Here is a 19,434-nt window from a genome sequence, read left to right on the forward strand (position 1 = left end):
GTAGTATAAACACATTTTAACTTCCACTGTAATTATTTTGTACTGAACCAAGTAGTTTAGCAATCCCTTCAAACTAATAGATGTGCTTATGTATCATAAGTAAAATTGTTCTCCCTACCCTTTTCTTATTCCCTTAGGCAGTGGGGATGGCAGGGCAAAAGGAAGTCCGGAGGTCCCCTAAGAAGAAAGAGACTGAGAATTAGAAAGCTTGGGGTTAATACTGGGTCTTTTTAGGTTTGCTTAGTGTGATCTTGAGCAAATTCTGAAAATTCTTAGCTTGTAGGATTCATATCTAGTAGATAGATATAATAATACAAATATATACATGATACAAGCATGAGATTACTAGGATTGCTATAACAAAGTACCACAAACTGGGTGGCCTAAATAACAGACATGTAGCTTTCTCACAGTTTCTGGGGCTGGAAATCTGAGATCAGAGTGTCTGCAAGGTTTGAGGACCACAAGGGAAGGATCTGTTTTAGGTTTCTCTCCTTGGCTTATAGATGGCTGGTTTTGTCCTTTATCTTCACATCATCTTCCCTCTGTATGTGTCTATATCTAAATTTCCTCCTCTTATAAAGACATTAGTCACATAGGGCCCACCATAATGATCTTCTTTTAACTTAATTACCTGTGTAAAGACACTATCTTCAAATACAGCCATATTGTGAGATACCTGGGGTTAGGACTTAGGTGTATGGATTTTGAGTAGAATACAATTCACCCCATAACAATACATTACAAAGGGCTATCTAATAATAAGTGATAAACTATAGTTTGTAATTCTTCACATTGCACTATGTATTCAAAATATTATAATAAAGTTTTATTCTGGTGGGCACATTGATAGGAATAAAAAAGCACCATACTTTGCTTCTTTAAAACCTAAAATTTAATACACAACTGTGTTTTCATTCCATATGGTGAATTTGTAAGTCAAAAGATAACATCTTTTACTCTGGAGGAATAAGGTATAACTGTTGTGTACACACTATTCCGGTTCCTATCTCTTAGGGCATCTCTTTGTTTGACTCTTAGTTGTAAAGGTTTGTTTGGGAGGTTATTAGGAAAGTTTCACAGGAGTGGGTGACTTGCTTATTGCCAGGATCAAAGAATTCTAAATTAGTCTTTTGTTGAAGGGTAAATACTCTCTCACTTGGAAGTTTTGTGCCAATGGTGGTGTTTTACTCAAAGTGTGTAACTGCTAGACTGCTTACCATAGCTGGTAAGCCATAAATATTGGATGTGCAGTAAACTCCAAATGCAGCTTTGTGGCCCTGGAATAGAGGGGAATGCAAAGAAGGAGATCCCTTCATGGAAAATGCCAGGTTTTTCATTCACTGGGATTGCAGTTGGAGGACTATTAATTATGGAAAGAAAGGCAACCAGACAGTTACATACTCTAAGGCAGAAAGGAGAATTGAGTAGTCAGAGCAGTTGGAAGCATGCATTAATATTGCAAAAAAGAAAGACTTGCAAATACTTCTGTAGTTCAGATTTTCCTATTTGATTGAATAATTAACTGCTAAATAGGCATAATAGAGTCATCTCAAATGGTCCTTTAGAGATGTGTGATTTGTATCTACAAAAAAACTACTGTGTAACAGGAAAACTGGAAAACAACTAACTTGGCTAACAAAACCAAGGCATTTTAGCCTTAAAAACAACTTTGTGCATTCTGATTTAATTTTCTGAAATGAGATTAGTATGTAGCAGATTGAAAGGTTACCACTAGTAGATAAAATGCTCCATTCTTCTCCAGGATACTATCCAGAGTGAATTCTAAGAATTCTCAGTTGCTTAATTAGTAATGTGCTCAGTTGCATTTTTATCATCACAGGAAGCTTGATGACTTTATTGAGTTCTTTTTATTTTTATTTTTTCTGCCAGGAAGACTGTTAGCTTTGGCTATAGAAATATTTCTGATCCACATCACATGTAGAATTCTTACTGAATTAATTTAGCATGTGCATGGTTTCCAATGCAGAAATAGAAGTGTACAGATTTTTGACACAGGTTTATCATAATGTGTTATTTGATGTAATATCATAATCTATCAAGGTGTCGTCCCTTATAAGTATCTCTGCCATGACTTCTCTCATGTGCTTGTTTCTAAATATCCAGAGAATAAAAGCACAGTATGTGCATTTGTTCATAAAAGGTCTCTGACCATTGATTCAGTCACGGATTCTATACCTATTCCTGTGCAGGTACTAGGTACTGGGTGGTCAGTGACATGTAGCACAGACATGATTCCCCTACTCAAGAAAGTGAAAGTGAAGTCACTCAGTCCTGTCCGACTCTTTGTGACCCCAGGGACTGTAACCTACCACGTTCCTCCTTCCATGGAATTTTCCAGGCAAGGGTACTGGAGTGGGTTGCCATTTCCTTCTCCAGGAGATCTTCCCGACCCAGGAAATGGAACCCGAGTCTCCCACATTGTAGGCAGACGCTTTACCCTCTGAACCACCAGGGAAGCCAAGCTTTACTGTTTTTGGAGAAGTGGAGGCTACACAGCTGACCATTAAACAACATGGGTTTGAACTTTGCAGGTCTGGATTTTTTTTTTTTCAATAGTAAATACTATAGTACTACGCGATCTGTGGTTGGCTGAATATGCATATGTGGAGGGACTGTATTTATGGAGGGCCTACTTTAAGTTATACATGGATTTTCAACTAAAGGATAGGTCTGCCCTGCTAATCCCTATGTAGTTCAAGGGCCAGCTGCACTGTGAACAAGAACATACAGTAGAATATATACTTAAATATTGAGAGGAGGATGGGCTGTTAGGGGAGACCCTACAAAGAGAACCATCGCGGGAGGGTGATAAAGGCAGTGCTGCTGGGAAGAATGGGTTTCTCAGCAGAGGCATGAAGGATGAGAAAAGGGAACTGGGCCAGAAAGGGAGGGATAGACTCACATGCATATTTTGTACTGCCCTGTCACCCTTGGATAGCTTCAAGCTTTGTCACAAATTAACCTTTTACATTTTGGTGTCTTTTAATGGAAATTTTATCATTATAATTTCTAGAACTTATTTAGATGAAATAATTACCTAGATAAAAAATTGTCAGTGTAATTTCTGAGAACCGTATTTGAAATCTTTTTTATCTCTGTTGCTCATTCCTTATTCGCTGCCCTCTTTTTTTGGTCATCTCTTTTGTTTTTTTCTTCTGTGCTATCTTTTATATTTTCATCTTGAGCAATTTTTCTTTCGCCCTTTGATTCATGACCCAAATGGCGACTTTTGCTCATGGGTTTTCCCCAGGGCCTGAGGAGCTCACTGTAGACCAGGAGTTACATACCTCAGCTATTACCCAGGTGAGCACGATTTATCACCTACAGACTTGAAAATGTGGCTGGCTGGTAAAGTGTGCCATTTATTGAGCTGGTTTGGGGTAGAAATGTAATTCTCAGACCTTTTAACTGAATTTTTACATATACATGCATGCAAAAGACGTTATTAATAGACCTACAACTTTCCTGTTTTGAACAATGGGGCATCCCATTTGGACAGCAGAGATGCCAACTATGTGGCTCAAGAGAGTCCTTTATTTTAGACAGGAGACTGAAAATTTTAAATTCCAAGTAATTCAGTTTTATAAAAGATTTAACACGAGGCAGCAAAATCAGTGCCATATGACTTTGGTGTAGAGTAGTTTGCTTGTAAACAACTTAAGACTTCTTTCACATTGACCTTAGATTTGTCTGCTCTGTTATACATGTTTTTAAGGGTAAAAGGAAAACCTTTAAGAATAGAGCACTCTGGTCATCACAATGGTCCCAGTTCTGGAAAAAAATCTCTCATAGGTCGTATTCTCCCTGGAGATGTTTCCTGCTCACTGGCCTAATCTAACTTTTCATTTTAGTTTATTTCTCAGTTTGATGCATTTAGAATACAGACTGTTTTCTTTTTCGGATTGGGCAGATGTTGCTGTCTCTTTTGATTATCTATTTTTTTAAAGGAAATGTTGATTACGAAGAAAAAGAAATAAAACAGGATCAAGCGAAACTGAGAGCAGAAATTATATAATCCAAGAAGACCCAAATGTATTCTATGATTTTCCACTCAAAGTTTACCCTGATTCATGTTTAAGTTTCTAGACTTCAAGTTTGCTGTATTTTAAAATGTCATTTAGGATGGTTCTTGTGTTGTTTGTTTTAACTTCAATTTCTGAAAGATACAGAAACAAGAAATACTTAGATGATTTTTTTCCCTTCCTATTCACATTTAAATAAGAAAGTTCTTGAGTAATAGTGGCTTTTGACAATTTGGGATGAATTCTACTTAATGTTAATAAAATCTCTCACCTGCAGTCTGCACATTTTCTCACAGTTAGCCAAGTGATCTTAATCCAGAATATTTAACAGGTATTCAAAACAGAAGTCTCAAGGAAATGAACAAAGGGTCACAGAAAACAGCTTGAAGGATCTCCTGCTGGCTGTATTTGAGACAGTTTTAGCATTCAAAAGAATGATGGCAAAGAGTATGACAAGTTTTCTTGAGTGGAAAAGTAATTTAAAAAAATAATAATGCATGACTTCATAGATGCATAAAGGTGTGGGAGAGGAAACTAATTAATGTAGAAAGAATGATAGAATTAGGAATGCCACCATCTTACAACTATCAATATAGTAATATCTTCTGACAGCAATCGTTAATATTTACTTTAACCATCAGGTCAAAGGGGAAGAGGGTGCCTTTGACAACAGGGAAGTATGTCATATAATACCGGAACTAAGTGACCCAAGTGCTGAACATCCCCAAAAGGTTCACACTGACATCATGTGCTTCCTTATGTGATGGAATAGGAGGTACATTCATATAGAGCTCTTGACAAACATTTTTAGCATGAATCTAACTATGAGGGAATAGTCACACAATCCAGATAATTTTATATGCTCTAAGGAAACTGGTCTGGACAGTTCAAAAATATTAACTTAAGACAAAAATTATAGGAGATTTTTGTTCTAGATTAAAGGAGACTAATGCAGTAGATGTTCCTTGATTGGATCCTCGAGAGGACGTTACAGACATATTGGAATGACTGGGGAAGTTTGAGTATGAAATACAGATTAGATTTTATTCTCTCAGTGTTAACTCTCTTGGTTGTGATGTTATTGTGGTTATGTATAAGAAGGTCCTTGTTTTTAGGAAATACATGCTGAAGTTTTGGGGGTAAAATGTCATAAAATCAATAACTTCCTTTCAAATAGTTCTGAAAAAAAACTAATTTTTAGTTTTTTAAGTGTATGTATATATAGAGACAAAACGTGAACATGCAGGTATAGCAAAATGTTAATGATTGGTCAGTGTAGGTGAAGGGCATGTGGTGGCTCATAGTACTGTTCTTTCACTTTTCTATAAATTGGTAATGTTTCTAATATATTTGTGCAGATCAGGCAATTTCACAGAAAATTTTCCATCTCCAGATTTTCTGGAAAAATGGTAGTCTGTCACCTGAGATTCCTTGAATCCTGCTTAGTGATAATTGGATACATAACAGCTGCCTCCTTTAGAAAGGGTGAAGCATTTTTCAGTTTTTCACAGTCTTTACTCTTCCCTTTTGCCTGATACATGTCCACTAACTCCTTGACATTACCTGCCGGGTGACTATATGCATTTGTTGATTTCCTCAGTGAGGTAGGTTGTACCATTGGATGATAAAGCTATTTCCATATGCCAGAACTCTGGTAGGTTATGTAGAGCCCTAGCACATGAAGTTAACACTGGATCTGGGTAGCACTTGACATGGTTCTCATATCAGCTGATGAGCTTTACTGGGTTCTTTGGTTATAGGCTGAGTATCTGTCATCCCCAAATGCATATAATTTTGTCATGAGAGACATCAAATTTTAAAATGTGTTTGTAAAAACTGTTCAAAACTTGCTCAATAGGTGGTATAAATATTAAAATTCTCTTTCAGATTTAATGTGTTACAAAATTGGGCTCTCTGGATTCTGTCTTGCAAAATCAGTTGAACAGTCTTGCAAAATTATTGAATACACTACTTGAAAGGTTTTCAGTGTGACATGCCAAATCTTTTAACGAGAAAACATTTTGTGGAAACGTTTATAGATGCCAGTGCAGAAAGTAGGGTATAAGCTTCAATTACCTTTGTAAGTCGTTCTATCCTATGTTTAAGTGATTGCTTTCCTGTTCCACACCCAGGGAGGGCACCAGGTCTTTCTGGGTAATCATGGCACTCAGCCTTCCCCCAAAATAAAAGAGCTATATCTGGTACAGGTTAGGGCTCAGTTAGCCAGTGATCTGGTTCAAACACACAGAGGGAAGGAAAGAAAAGGACTAGTGCTAGAGTCAGGCTTGCCAGGCAAGCGTATCTACCTCATACTTGATCCATTTTTGTGGGTTTTTCATCCCTATGTAATTTGCTGTTCTTGAAAACACTAGCAGCATCCCTCCAGTTCCATGCATTTATATGAGTTTTGCCTTGTGAAGTAAACAATGAGAATTTTTCTTAGAGAATTTGACAGAAGTGAACGTAGAATCTCCTGGTATTTTAGGTGGAATCCATCTAGTTTCATCCATCCACTTTAGTTGGCATCACAGGATGTGTTTGAGAGAGAAACTTGAGTTGACCTGGGGTTCAGCAAGAGTAACATATCTGGGGCTTTCCCCTTTCATTAAAGCCCCAGATCTCACACTTCCATGCCTGATTAACTAAATTGTAGTATAGCTTTTGCCCAAAGAGACCCATTTTACGTACAGATAGACTGATGTGAATATTCCAGGTAGGGCTTTGCTCAAATCTTGGGCTAGGACAGAAAATCACTCTTTCTCCAGAATTCCAGAAATAGCAACAAAATCTTAGAGGAAATTAGCCTCCCTTGTCCCATTTACCTTCTCCAGTCTTCTCTCCCGTCCAGCTGGGCACACCAGCTGCAGAAGGAATTCATCTCTCATCTCCTGCTTTCTCTAAGGTTCCAGGCTCTATCTGGAACCCAAGTTGCTCTTGAAAATGTTTTCCTAGACTGAAAGGCAACTTCCCACAACATATGTTCACCTATCTGCTGCTTTCTTGTCCACTATTGAGTCTGATGTTGCCTTGTCTGTCTTTCAGGATTTCACATGAAGTAACCACTTAACCAGCTAAATGGCTGGAAAGCTGTTCGTCTTTGCATTTGTAGCATCAGGATGATTGATAACTGAAGATATTTCTGGCACATTTGTCTTTGGGGATTAACTGCATTGTCTTTATGTTTCATGAATTTATTCTTTGTAATTTTGCACACTCTTTTAATATTTGTATTTAACACCACTGTGGATCATAATTACTAAATGGAGATTCTTAGGTAGTTAACCTTAATTTTGTATGCAGTTATTGATTCCTCCTTTCTCCATACAGGATAAGTAATATTTTAAAACATGAAGATGCAGATTCATTTTTCTGATTAGTAAAGCAATTCGATAAGCATTTATAAACTGTAAACTGTCATTCCTTCACCTTCATTTATTCTCATCAGCATTAGTAGGCGTTGACTAGATAGCCAATGTGTCCCTGTTATTGAGTCATTTTTTTCTCTTTTTCATCCAGAAGTACTGTCTATTTCTGTTCAGTTAGTTATATATTGAATGTTTGCTTTTGATTTTAAGCCTCTTATCCTAAAAATGGGCATGACCAGAAGTTGCATATTTTCCATGCCCTTAGTTTATTATGTATAATTGTTAAAGAGAGTAGCTAAGTCAGCTCCTTGGCAAATCTGAGAGAGCATATTATGTTATGCTGGGCATATCTGTAAATGAGCCCTGTGGATGAGAGCTAGACAGAAGGGTTACAGAGAAATAATGCTGATGTCATGTCTTTGGAATGAAGGGGCTGCTGTCACAACCATAAATGCATTCTATAGCTAGCAGCTAAGTGTCTAGCACTATTCCTCTTCTAAGAAGGGAAAAAAATGTGACACAAGCCAAAGAAAAAAATTGTGTTTATAAAGTGGGATATTTTAATTAATTTAGGCCTTGCTGTTATACAAACAGTCTGAACTTACAGTTCTTTTTGGAACAAACATGAAAACCATTATTTGTGGAAAGTTTAAATTTCACATGACACATATTCCCTCTGTGTGTGGGGTTGTTTTTTGTTTTGTTTGTGTCCTTTTTCAGAAAAATGTATTTGCTTTGCTAGTGTATTTTTATTTTAAGCTTCCCTTTGCTAAAAATGCTTTATTTTCTTGGGTGGAGATGTGCGTTTAGGAGGGAAGAAGGGTATAAGTTGCTTAGTTGAAGTTCTCCTTCCCTTTTTTTGGCCTTTCCAAATAGGGTAGTTTTCACCTCATTGGGGCATGTTTAAACTAGAGGCTTCCATCTTAATTCCTTTTTAAGAAATTCCCTACCCCCAAAGTGTCCATATCTACAAAATAAAATGCTTCCCACCCTCTCTGTTGGGGCTTCCCCGGTGGCTCAAATGGTAAAGAATCTGCCTGCAATGCAGGAAACCTGGGTTCGATCCCTAGGTTGGGAAGATCCCCTGGAGCAGGACATGGCAACCCACTCCAGTATTCTTGCCTTGAGAATTCCATGGATAGAGGAACCTGGCGGGCTGCAGTCCATGGAGTTGTAAAGAGTCAGACTCGACTGAAGCACCTAACACACGCACTCACACCCACACCCACCACCCACCCAGCACCACGGCCCCCCACCCACCCCATTTGGTAAGCTATCTGAGAATACCCTGTAATCTTTTTTTACTGGTCACAGCCTTCACTGCAGGGAAAAGACTTTTAAATCTTAAGAAGGTGATGATATAAAAGGTGAGTTATCATGTCTGCCCACTTCAGCCGTGGTCACAATCAAAATTGAAGCACGTGGTTTTAATCTGTTTTCTTGCCTTGTGGCAGCTTCAATGTGAGGAGAAAGAAACACAAAGTTGGCTTATAAAATTTGCCTCTGGATAAATTTACTTGTTGCAAAACCAGAGGGCAGAAGGCAGCCCTGATAATGGAGAAAGAGCCCCTTTCTTCCCACAGCCTTACCCTTCTCCCTCTTCCGGACAATCTCTTGTTCACATTGACACACACCAAATTCTTGGGGGTCCTGGGAGGACATAAAACAAACAAGACATAGTTTCCTCTTTAAACTTGATATGAAAGGTATCCTAATGGCAAAATCATCAGAACTGTTCTTCCTTGTTTTGTTAATTTTTGTGAGGGGATTAATTATTTTTTTTTCTCCTTTCTCACACACTCATGGTGTGTGTGAGAGTGCAACAGAGGTAGAGAAAAAGACATCATGTAAGCAAGCAGAAGCAAGATCCAGCTCTGAAACAGACTTTGTAGAGCTGGTCTCCTAGGCTGTTCAATGGGAAGGGTAATAATGCATAGACTACTCCCAGGCACTGTTAAATCTTGCTTAGGGAGAGGTCTGAGTTAATTGAGTTATTTAGGTGGTAGAATCCTGGATTTGGGCATTTTCATACCAGAAAGTTAGCTTTCACACTAGAGTTTATTTTATATGTGGTAAGTAACTGTCACTTTAGCTCAGTTAAACAAATTTTATTTTCACTCTTGTTTGTGCAGATTGTGTGCCTGGCATTTACTTTTTTCTCTTAGTCTGTGGCAACACAAATGGAAAAGCATGAAATAAATGTAGTGTGGATGCATTTTCTTCTTTTCTCCTTATTCACAATTCAGAATCTTGAAAGAAAGAAGGCATCCAGTCTAGCTTTGATACCACATTTCTCCCGATATAATAGGGTGATGATCGTCCTATCACTACCTGTCCTCCTCACGCCCTGCCCTTGTATTTTTGATCTTCTCAGAATCCTTTGTTTATTTGGCTCCATCCATGGCCTACTTTTTCTTTTTCTTCCTTTCCTCGTATGGCTTGTCCCCCAAAGGCCTTTGCTCTAATCATCTGACAGCTTTTTCAGAATTTAAGAAAGAAACCCCACAACACAGACCCTCTCGTGGGGCTTGTGGTGTCCCGGCTGCCCCCTCCTCTCTCCCATCCACCTCAGCACAAACGCCCTCTCCCTCGGGACTCCTCATTCCTGGTGATGCAGCCAGAGGTTCCATCTTGCTCTGGGACACCTGACGTGACTTCACTTGTGCTCCTGGGGAAATAAATCCTCCTCGTCTGTCCCTCAGCCTCACTCCTCAGTCGACAAAGACATGGTGCAGGTTTTGTGCTCCGAACTGAAGGTGAAAACTGTGATGTGCAGGAAAGACTGCAGTTCTGCCTCCTGCTGTAAAATGGAGTGGAAAATGTCCGTCTTGCCAAGAAGGTTGTAAAGATGAGCATGGTGATGGTGCCTGGCCAGCGCATGTCTACATGCTCAGGAAATACCAGCTCTCCTTATTATAAGACAGACACGAGAAGTCCTGACCTCTCTCTGGAAGTTGTTTAGTTGTTTTCCTCTCAGTCAGCCTTTCATTTGTATGTCTGGCTCTTACCTGAAACCCGTTTTTTTTTTTTTTTCCAGTCTTAAGCAGATCTTTCTCCCCACCCCGCACCTCCTTCTAACTCAACCTCCTTTCCCACTTTTCCTTTTTCTGTCACCTGTGTGTGTTTGAAAGCTGGCTGGGGGAAGAAGGTCTTCAATTTTTTTTTTTTTTTTAAACACTCTTTCATGCCCTATGTCTAGTTATAGTCCAGAGGATTCTTCCTTTGCAGAGCTCTTCAATCCTTTCTTTGTTGGATAGGCGATCATTTCTCTTCTCGTATACAACTTTATTAAGCGATCGCCAACCTTTTTGGCACCAGGGACTGATTTTGGGGAAGATAATTTTTCCACAGACAGGGTGTAGAGGGTGGTTAGGCAGTAATGGGAGTGATGGGGATCTGAGATGAAGCTTCCCTTGCTCACCTGCCCACCTTCACCTCCTGCTGTGCGGCCTGGTTCCTAACAGGTCATGGGGCGGGGGAAGGTTGGTGGTGGTTGGGGACCCCTGCTTTATTACCTCAAAAATAGGGTTTGGCTTCTTGTCCTGAGACATTTTAAATGTCTGTCAGGACAGCTAGCTGTTTGAATGTATCTAGTGTTCGAATTGTATCTCTGTTGAGTGTTTGAAACCATAGGGTCCTTCAAACTCTGGAATAACCAGTGATTCAGAAGGTTTTGTCTTTAACAACTGAAGCAGTTCCTTTATTGCAACTGTGCTCATGTGTTTTTTACTGACAATTAACTTCTGAGATACACAGTATTTACGGTTGGCTCAGTAGGAATTCCCAGAAAATGTGAGGATATGTTTTGACTTAGGGGTCTAGTCCATTGTCTATATCTTAACACAAATACATGATTATAAATGAGCTTAGGACATTCAGTCTTTTGAAGGTGAATTTTCTTTTAGTTGCAGTTTTAAAAAATATGATATTGCCACCAACCCATTTGTTTTTCTCACCAAAATAAAGGTAAACATGTTCTGCCAAGCAGAATGCAATGGGGAAAAAAAAGGAACTGATCCCTTTAAGGTGGAGCCAACTAGAAGTTCTTGTTATTTTTTATGTAGGCTTGGTTTATTTACTGAGTCAACAAGTATGCATTGGGCTCTGACCCTGCAGGATCTATGCGAGGCACTCTGGGCTGCATTGTGTGTGTGTCCTACAATGGGGCCTGGAGCTGAAGTGTACGCTGTGGCCTCTTCTCGTGTCCCCCACACGTGAAACTAGGGGTGGCATTTTTAAGTGCTAGAAAAAAAGAATGTGTGTCAGAGGTCTTTATGTGACCCACAAGGTTTAAAATATTTAACTGTCTGGTTATCAGCAGAAATGTATGGGCTTTCCCAGGTGGCAAAGTGGTAAAGAATCTGCCTGCCAAAGCAGGAGACACAAGAGACACAGGTTCGATCCCTGGGGTGGGAAAGATCCTCTGGAGAAGGGAATGGCTACCCACTCCAGTATTCTTGCTTGGAGAATTCCATGGACAGAGGAGCCCAGCAGGCTACCTCGTGTGGGATCTCAAAGAGTCAGACACGACTAAGCGACTAACACTTTGACTTTTTCAAATTATTGACAGAAAAAAATGTATCTGCTCCAGATCTATAGTTTATCTTCCTTCCTCAAGCTTTTATTTTAGCAGAAAAGAAGTAATAAATGAGGGGACAATTAAACAAGAGAATTAATGTATGGTTTTGATGACCGCTGGACAAGAGAATAAGTAGGATAGGAGAATGACTGGAGGAAACCTGAGGTTGAGGTGGGATTCTTTGAAATTAGACTTGATCATTGTGAATGCACAGTCTGTGAAGAGCTGGGCTTACTAACCTGTTCTCACCCCTAGTCCATTCCCCTCTCCTCCTCCAAATGTCTGCTTGCCCGTAGTATTCAGCCGGATGTTGGTTCATAGGAAACTTCTAGAACTTCTATCTCTTGGAGAGCCTATACCATGGCACCTGTCACTCTGTAATCACCTCTTTGCTTCCATTCCTCACCCCCAACCCCACCCCTCACTAGACTTGAAATATCTTGGGGTCAAGGACATGTCTTGATAATCATGTATCTCTAGGTATATAGCTCATAAACTAGTTGAACAGTTAAGTTAATCTGTAGATTCAAAATTAGATTCCATCAAGCAAGTTGTGAAAATCAGATGTTTCCTTTAGCAAAACAGGTTCTTAAGTTTAAATTCTGTCATTTATCCTATTTATACATATCCTTCCCACTCCATCCTCTCTCCTCCAAGCAATTTTCCCCTTTCATTTCAAAAACAATTCTTGCTCCACCCTAAAACTTGCCCATCTCCCCATCTTATTTAAAAATACTGAAATATCCTTTCAGTTGATCCAGCCCCAAACTAGGGATACTCTTTGATTCTTCACATTCCCTCATCCTTGCCTATCATGCCCTTTCCTTTAGCACCTATACCTCTAGAACCACACCTGTTTTTAGCATCTTTACTACCACCCCCAGCTCAGGCCAGTTCCACCCTTCACCTGGACCAGCGTAGCAGTGTGCTGACTGGTCTTTCTGCTCCCACTCGTAGCTTCCATATATCCATTATTCATGCAGGCAAGCAGATATTTTCAAACTCAAAATAATAGTGTGTCAGTCCCTCCATTAAAACACACCAGTGGTTTCTTACCAAATTTAGAATAAAAATTGAGTTTAAAAATCTGAACTCACAGCCCTACATGAACTGACCCGTATCTTCAACCTCATCTCCTTATTGCTGTCAGCTTCTAGCTGCACTGGTCTCCTCTGTTTCCTCCTTAGGGTTCTCTATTCCCTGTTGCCTGTTGAATTATTAGGTGGAATTCCGTGTTAATCTAGTCAGCTCTGTGAATATGTAAACCAATAGTAGTGTCAAGTTAACACAATCACAGTGAAATCCGTACCCCCAAAGACATCCCCATTCCTGATTTTTATCATCATGCTGTGGTCCCGAAAGTTCATGGTAATAGGCAACTGACTTAATGATAACTCTTGTTAAAGGCCCTGGGAAAGGAAGTTGACAACCTTACTGACTTCTAATGGTGTTAACTGATTTCTCTTTTTCTCCCTCTTTTTGCCATGCAGAATATGAGCTGGAAGTAAAGAGGGTGCAAGACATTCTTTCGGGAATAGAGAAGCCACAGGTATGTCTTCTGGATTTCTCAGTATAAATGGCGCTCTTTTAAGTATTTCAAACATGCTTTTCTTTTACCACACAGTAGGTAAGCAAAAGGGCCCCTTCCCATTGCAGATTATTCATAAACTATGAAATAGAGCTGTTATTAATGGAGCATGAAAATATAAAACAGCAGTCTTCTGTTTAGTCATCATCCACTAAAATGTCTTCTTTATTTAGATATTCTGAATGCAATTAGGTATTCATCCCAACATCCAAGGATACACCACCACCACCACCCCCACACATACAAGGTCCACAGAAAAGTTTTCTTTTGGTAATTTCCCTTTACCTGTGTAAATGTAGTAATAATAATTTTTTGAAAACCTCAGTAATTCAAAGTATTTTTCCAGGTAAATTTCAAAAGATACTTAAATATTAGCTGAGTAAAATAAGTCCAAACTGTAATGGCAAGGAAAAAAAAACTGGTGGGAGTAGTGATATTGTGAGATTTCAGTTTGATTTTGCCAGATGCTTTGAAATTCAAGTGAAAAATTCAAAATGTTGATTCAGCCTTTCATCTGCGTTTAGAGAGCCAAAGTTCTTTGGAGGGTTTTCTAGCTGAATTGGAAAACCTTACTTCTTCATGTGTTTCAAATACTGAGACTTTTAACAGAAGGGTCCAAATATGCCTCAGGGCACATAGCTGAGTTTGACTCAACCTAAAAACATGAGGTGTGCCGGACTCTGGGCACAATGCGGCACTTGTGGAGGAGCAGGGTGTTGATGCTGGGTTGGGGAGTCTGCACTTAAGCCAGTAAGGAGCAGGTTGCCGCTGAGAGTTTGCGAGCAAAGAAGCTATATAATCAGGACTGTACTTCTAGGAGAATCAAACAGTGGGCAGGTGCCGCGCAGTGAGCAGAGAGAGGACGGACCCAGGGAGACAAGACAAGTGTTAGGAATGTGTTACTGTAGTGCTGGTGAGAGACCGTGGGAGTCAGGGTTAGGGTAATGCCCCAGGTGCGGCAAGGAGAGGATGGACACGGGAGCCTTTCTAGAGAAATCCATCAGGCGCGCCAACCTGTTAGATATCAGGTGTCACGGATAGCTGGGCTTTCAGGCTGAGACGCCTCCTTTCAGGGGTTGCTTCCTGAAAAGGAGCTGGCTGCCCTGACTTTTGGCCCATCAGGTGGGATGCTCCACTCGATGTTTGGTACCACTGGTCTTTCTTCGGCCTCACTGCGTGTATGTGATGTATTGTAGTTTCCCTGCTTTTGTGTCTTTCCCAGTCATTTGTGAGTTCCTCTAGAAAAGTTCATGTCCGTGTCCTTTGTCTATCTTCATTGCCGTTCTTAGACATGTGGAATTTGTTTCACAAGCAGGGTATCCAGGAAGATGAGTAAGTGGGCAGTCCAAAGGATCTGGTAGATCAGTGCTGTGGAGAGAGAGCAATGAGATAGCCGCGGGGGAACGCGTGTGAGGTGGTGGTAGGAGTGGATGATAGCTTTGCGGATGGGGCAGAGTGCGGGGAGAGATTAGAGAAGGCCTGAGGGCAGAGTCATAAAGCAGGCGAACGTGTCCAGTGCCACAGAAAGAACCCATGCGGGACTCAGAAGTCATCATCAGCGTGAGAAGGCAGGGGGACAGTGTGGTTGACTGTCCCAGCTGCATTCAGACAGCTTCATCTGGTCTCTGTCATGTACACACACACACAGTGTTTTTCTGAGTTATACCCGGTCATTTCTTTACTGCAGATGACAGAGTCTATTTCTGAGGATCATGTGGCTGCAGTAAGATAAAAACAGTATTTATATATACGCATTGGTCCTTACCCCAATTCAGTGTTTATTAAGTGCTAAAACCTTTCCAGGTTTTACAGCAAGGTAGACAGGTTTTTGTGTAAATAGTCATGATGTTCAGTGTACTTATAATCAGATTGTTATCTGAGAGGTCAAAAAGTCCCAAGTGGGGCTCATTTGGCTAAAATTAAGGTATCAGCTTAGGCTACACCCCTCTCTGGGGCAAATCTGTTTCCTCACCCCTTCCACTGTCTAGAGGCTGCCCGCATTGCTTGCTCACACCCGTTCCATTCTCATACCTCCTTCTCCTGACTCTGACTTTCCTGCCTCCCTCTTTTACCTACAAAGACACTTGTTACTACCTCAGGCCCACCAGGATAAGCCAGGGTAGTCCCTTCCTCTCAAGGTCCTTCACTTAATCATATCTGCAGAGTCTCTTTTTACCTTTTAGGTTCCAGGGATTAGAATTCAGACATCTTGAGGGAGGCATGTTGTTCTTCTGTCCACCACACCCACCATTGGTCCCCACATAAACCTCTGCTGGGTGACAGTCCACCCATCCTTCTGCTCCCAATTAATTATTTGCACCATTATTCTCCCTTCCTTCCTTTCCTCTGCCCTCTGTCTGAAGTTCATGTCCATGGTTGTGTCTTATTCATCTTTGTGCCCCGGTACCTCGCACTGTCCTTGGCACAATGTGAGCCCTTAACAAACATTTGGTAAATAAACGTGTGGCAGACTGCAGTGGCCGTAGTGAGGCTCCGCGGGGTGAGACAGATGCTGGTAGCCTGGCCCGCTCAGATGAGGCTCAGCCAGCCTGATGGGGTGTGGGGCCGGCTGGGAGCAAGGGTGGGAGGCAGCAGCATGGAGGGCTGATTGGGGGGGGTCCTGTGAGTTGGGGCCCAGCATGGCCACTAGCTGTCTTTGTGACCCTGAGCGGAGGTTTCCTTATCTTTGGAAGGTTGAGTAATAAATACCACATTGGATTATCTGAGAAGTAAATTATATGCTATTTATAGAGTCCTTGGAATGGAGTATTTTCCTATAGTTTATAGCATATCATTAGGCAAAGGCAAGACTCCCTGCAACATGCTGAAGTGGGAAGGAGGACTGTTCACCTTCTAGGAAAAGAAACAACTGCGGAAGGTTCGGCACACAGTTGTCTAAAGGATTGTTTTTTTTTTCTTTCTTGCAGCCTCATCTGGTAACACTTCCAAATAATACTCATATATTTTTCTTCCATGTTTTGCAGATGATTTGTTGTAGGTATAGGAGCATTATCAAGGACCTGTAGATTCCAGTCATCTTTCTAGAACTTTGAGCACCCTGAATTAAGCAAGTCATTTATGCTTCAGAAACCCAAATACTGTAAAGATCCAAGTACTTATTCATTAAATAAAGCAGGGTACAAATATACTAGGTTTTTGTCCCAAGACTGTAATAATTAGGTGTCTTGGGGACTATACTCATGTACCACTGCTATACCAGAGAGATAAGCTGGATACTATTCAGAGTGGTTTAGGAATTAACCTCTGCAGTCCCAGTCAGCTCCAGCCTGACATGGGTTAATCTGCTCTGGTGATGCTCGATGAAGTCTCCCCTGAACCGCCTGACAGTTCGTTTTCAGTATGTAAATAAATGTAACCAGGAATTGCGGTTCTGCATCGTTTCCATCCGCTAATGTTTAGCTTGTAGAAACAATGGATTTGTTGGCTCCAGACATGAGTAAATGACCTAAGGAGAACAACAGTCCCTACAAGAAGCAATCCATTGAAAGATAAACAGTCATAGATCTGGAGACAGATTCAAGGGTCTTCGCACTTAAGGAATTATAGTAACAGATGATTCTGAAATCCCTAAATTTGAATATCCTTTTTCTTTGAATAATGATCTTTGACCTTTTCCGTTTAAATTTTCCTTTATGTTTGTATTTTTTGTGATGGTACTTTAGAAGTGAAGCCAATATTGCTATGGAAATATTTTCTTAACATACTCCCTAAATTGGATCAGCAGGCCTCCCACATAGTTAAATCCTAAGACCAGACCAAATTTAGAAGCTATTAACTTACACATAAATATTTTTGAACATGGGAGTAACAGTGTAGTAACTTTATGAGAGTAAGTGGTGTTTTGGATCCAAATAATGAATATCATTTGCATATAAGATAGTCTGAAAATTAAGACAGTAAAATTTCACAGAATGAAAATACTAGCATGAACAGGAGATAAAGGGAAAAAGAGAAAGAACACTGAGGATTGCATATGAAATAGCTGCAAGATATGCAATCTTATCATTTGCGAACATGAGTATACACATATATATGCCTTTAACTAGCAGCTGTTCTCAAGTTCACATCTATATTTAATAAATACATAACAGAAATGATCTCTAATCAGTGTGTAATCGTTGAGAAGTAGATAGTGGTTTTTATGAGTCCAGAGATACTTCAAAGCAGTTTAAGTAATTTATATACAGACTTACAATAGTAACCTTCACAGTAGACTCTCTCATATCTCTAGTGCTGAAACGAATGTCACATTGGGCCTTGTCCAATAATTTTGTAACTGGCAATCACCGCTTTTATCATCATTCAAAGGAGATTGACTTCTGTTTATGGTAGAATAGTTAAACATCAGAAAGTCAGTTAGTTTTATGGCTTCTAAACTTCTTCTTTTGGATCACTGCCATGACAGTCATTGTGATGATCAGATTAGCCGTGCCCTAGTTCAGTTCAGTGGTCACCGCTGGTGAGAAAGTTTCACCAGAGAGAGAGAGAGAGACCCTGATTGAATGAAGGGGAAACTTGTTTAAGAATGCTGTCACTCCAAAGTAGACTTGAACCCAGCCTAGTTCTTAGAGTTCTGAATCCCTCATTAAGGTTATCAGCTCCCTGGATGCTTGGAGTAAAGGCCTCTACTGCTGATGATCCCCTTTACATGACATTCCCCTGAAAGGCACCGTGTAATTCTCTGGCATCAAACCTGGGATGGAAGTGAGTTCCAAGTTCTAACAGAGACAAAGCACTCTTTCTCTCAGGATTCTAATGCCTAAAGAAAGGAAACCTGAGACCCAGAAAGGCTCAGTGAAAGGCAGGGCAGGGGGAGCACAGGAGGGACCAGGCCTCACAAGTCTGGTAGTAATCTAGGTGGCAGGCTGCTCAGATCCAGGGAAGAATTCCCAGAAGCTGCCAACCTTTGAAAATGATGCTGAGTTCTCCAAGTGCACTTCCATTAGGATGGCCAGTGGGAAGGATGCAGAGATCTGTGTTCAGATGACAGTTGGCCTTCCTAAGGCTTGCTAAGGGAACCTTGGGAAAAGGTGTGTTATTTTAGTTGATGCTTCAGGTGTTGTACATCACTGTTCAGTTAAGTAACAGTTTAACCAAGTCCTAAAGGGCTTCCCCCCATGGCTCAGCGATAAAAAATCTGCCGACAATGAAGGAGATGTGGGTTCGATCCTTGGGTTGAGAAGATCCCCTGGAGTGGGACTCACCCCAGTAATCTTACTGGGAAAACTCCACAGACAGAGGAGCCTGATGGGCTGTAGTCCATGGAGTTGCCGAGTTGGACACAACTGAGTGACTGAACAACAAAAGGAAAGAAAGTAATGTTTTTGGTTTGATTTACATATATTGTCAAATGATTATCACAATAGGTTCAGCTAATATCTGTCATCTCGTATACATACAATATAAAGAAAGAATTTTTTTCTTCTTGTGGTAAAAGCTCTTATGCATACATTCTTAATAGCTGATGAGAATGGTAGAGTTTAAAGGGATGTGAATTTATGGGTACCTGTTCAGTATCTGAAGTGCCAGCATTTGACTGAGCTATTTTAAGATGTGATGTTACTTCACACCACCATTCACAGAATCAGTGTTACTATACTCTGTGCTCTTGGAATTGGGCCATTTATCATCTAGGTTGAATGTTTCTTAGTACCTAATCAGCATCCTTTAAAGTTATAAACTGAACTCCTCATAGCAAAAATATCTCTTTGTAAGTTAAAAATCAAATATAGTATCCAGTATCTCTAGGCTAGTCATGAATGGTGTGTGAGTAATTCAGCAAATACAGTGGTGTATGTGGCAGAAGTACTGCCGTAAAATTCAGCCAAGGGAACA

General features: G+C 40.4%; 1 protein-coding gene across 3 annotated transcripts in view; it reads left to right on the forward strand.

Moving 5' to 3' along the window:
- FNDC3B (fibronectin type III domain containing 3B) overlaps positions 1–19,434 on the forward strand; it is a 352,800-nt gene that overhangs the window by 233,210 nt on the left and 100,156 nt on the right. For all 3 annotated transcript variants that reach the window (XM_043875197.1, XM_043875198.1, XM_043875199.1), the window contains exon 7: positions 13,481–13,539. In XM_043875197.1, the coding sequence (XP_043731132.1) occupies positions 13,481–13,539 (59 nt within the window). The remainder of the gene's footprint in view (positions 1–13,480; positions 13,540–19,434) is intronic.

The sequence above is a fragment of the Cervus elaphus genome, chromosome 19 (genome assembly GCF_910594005.1).
Source record: "Cervus elaphus chromosome 19, mCerEla1.1, whole genome shotgun sequence".
NCBI classification, from domain to species: domain Eukaryota; kingdom Metazoa; phylum Chordata; class Mammalia; order Artiodactyla; family Cervidae; genus Cervus; species Cervus elaphus.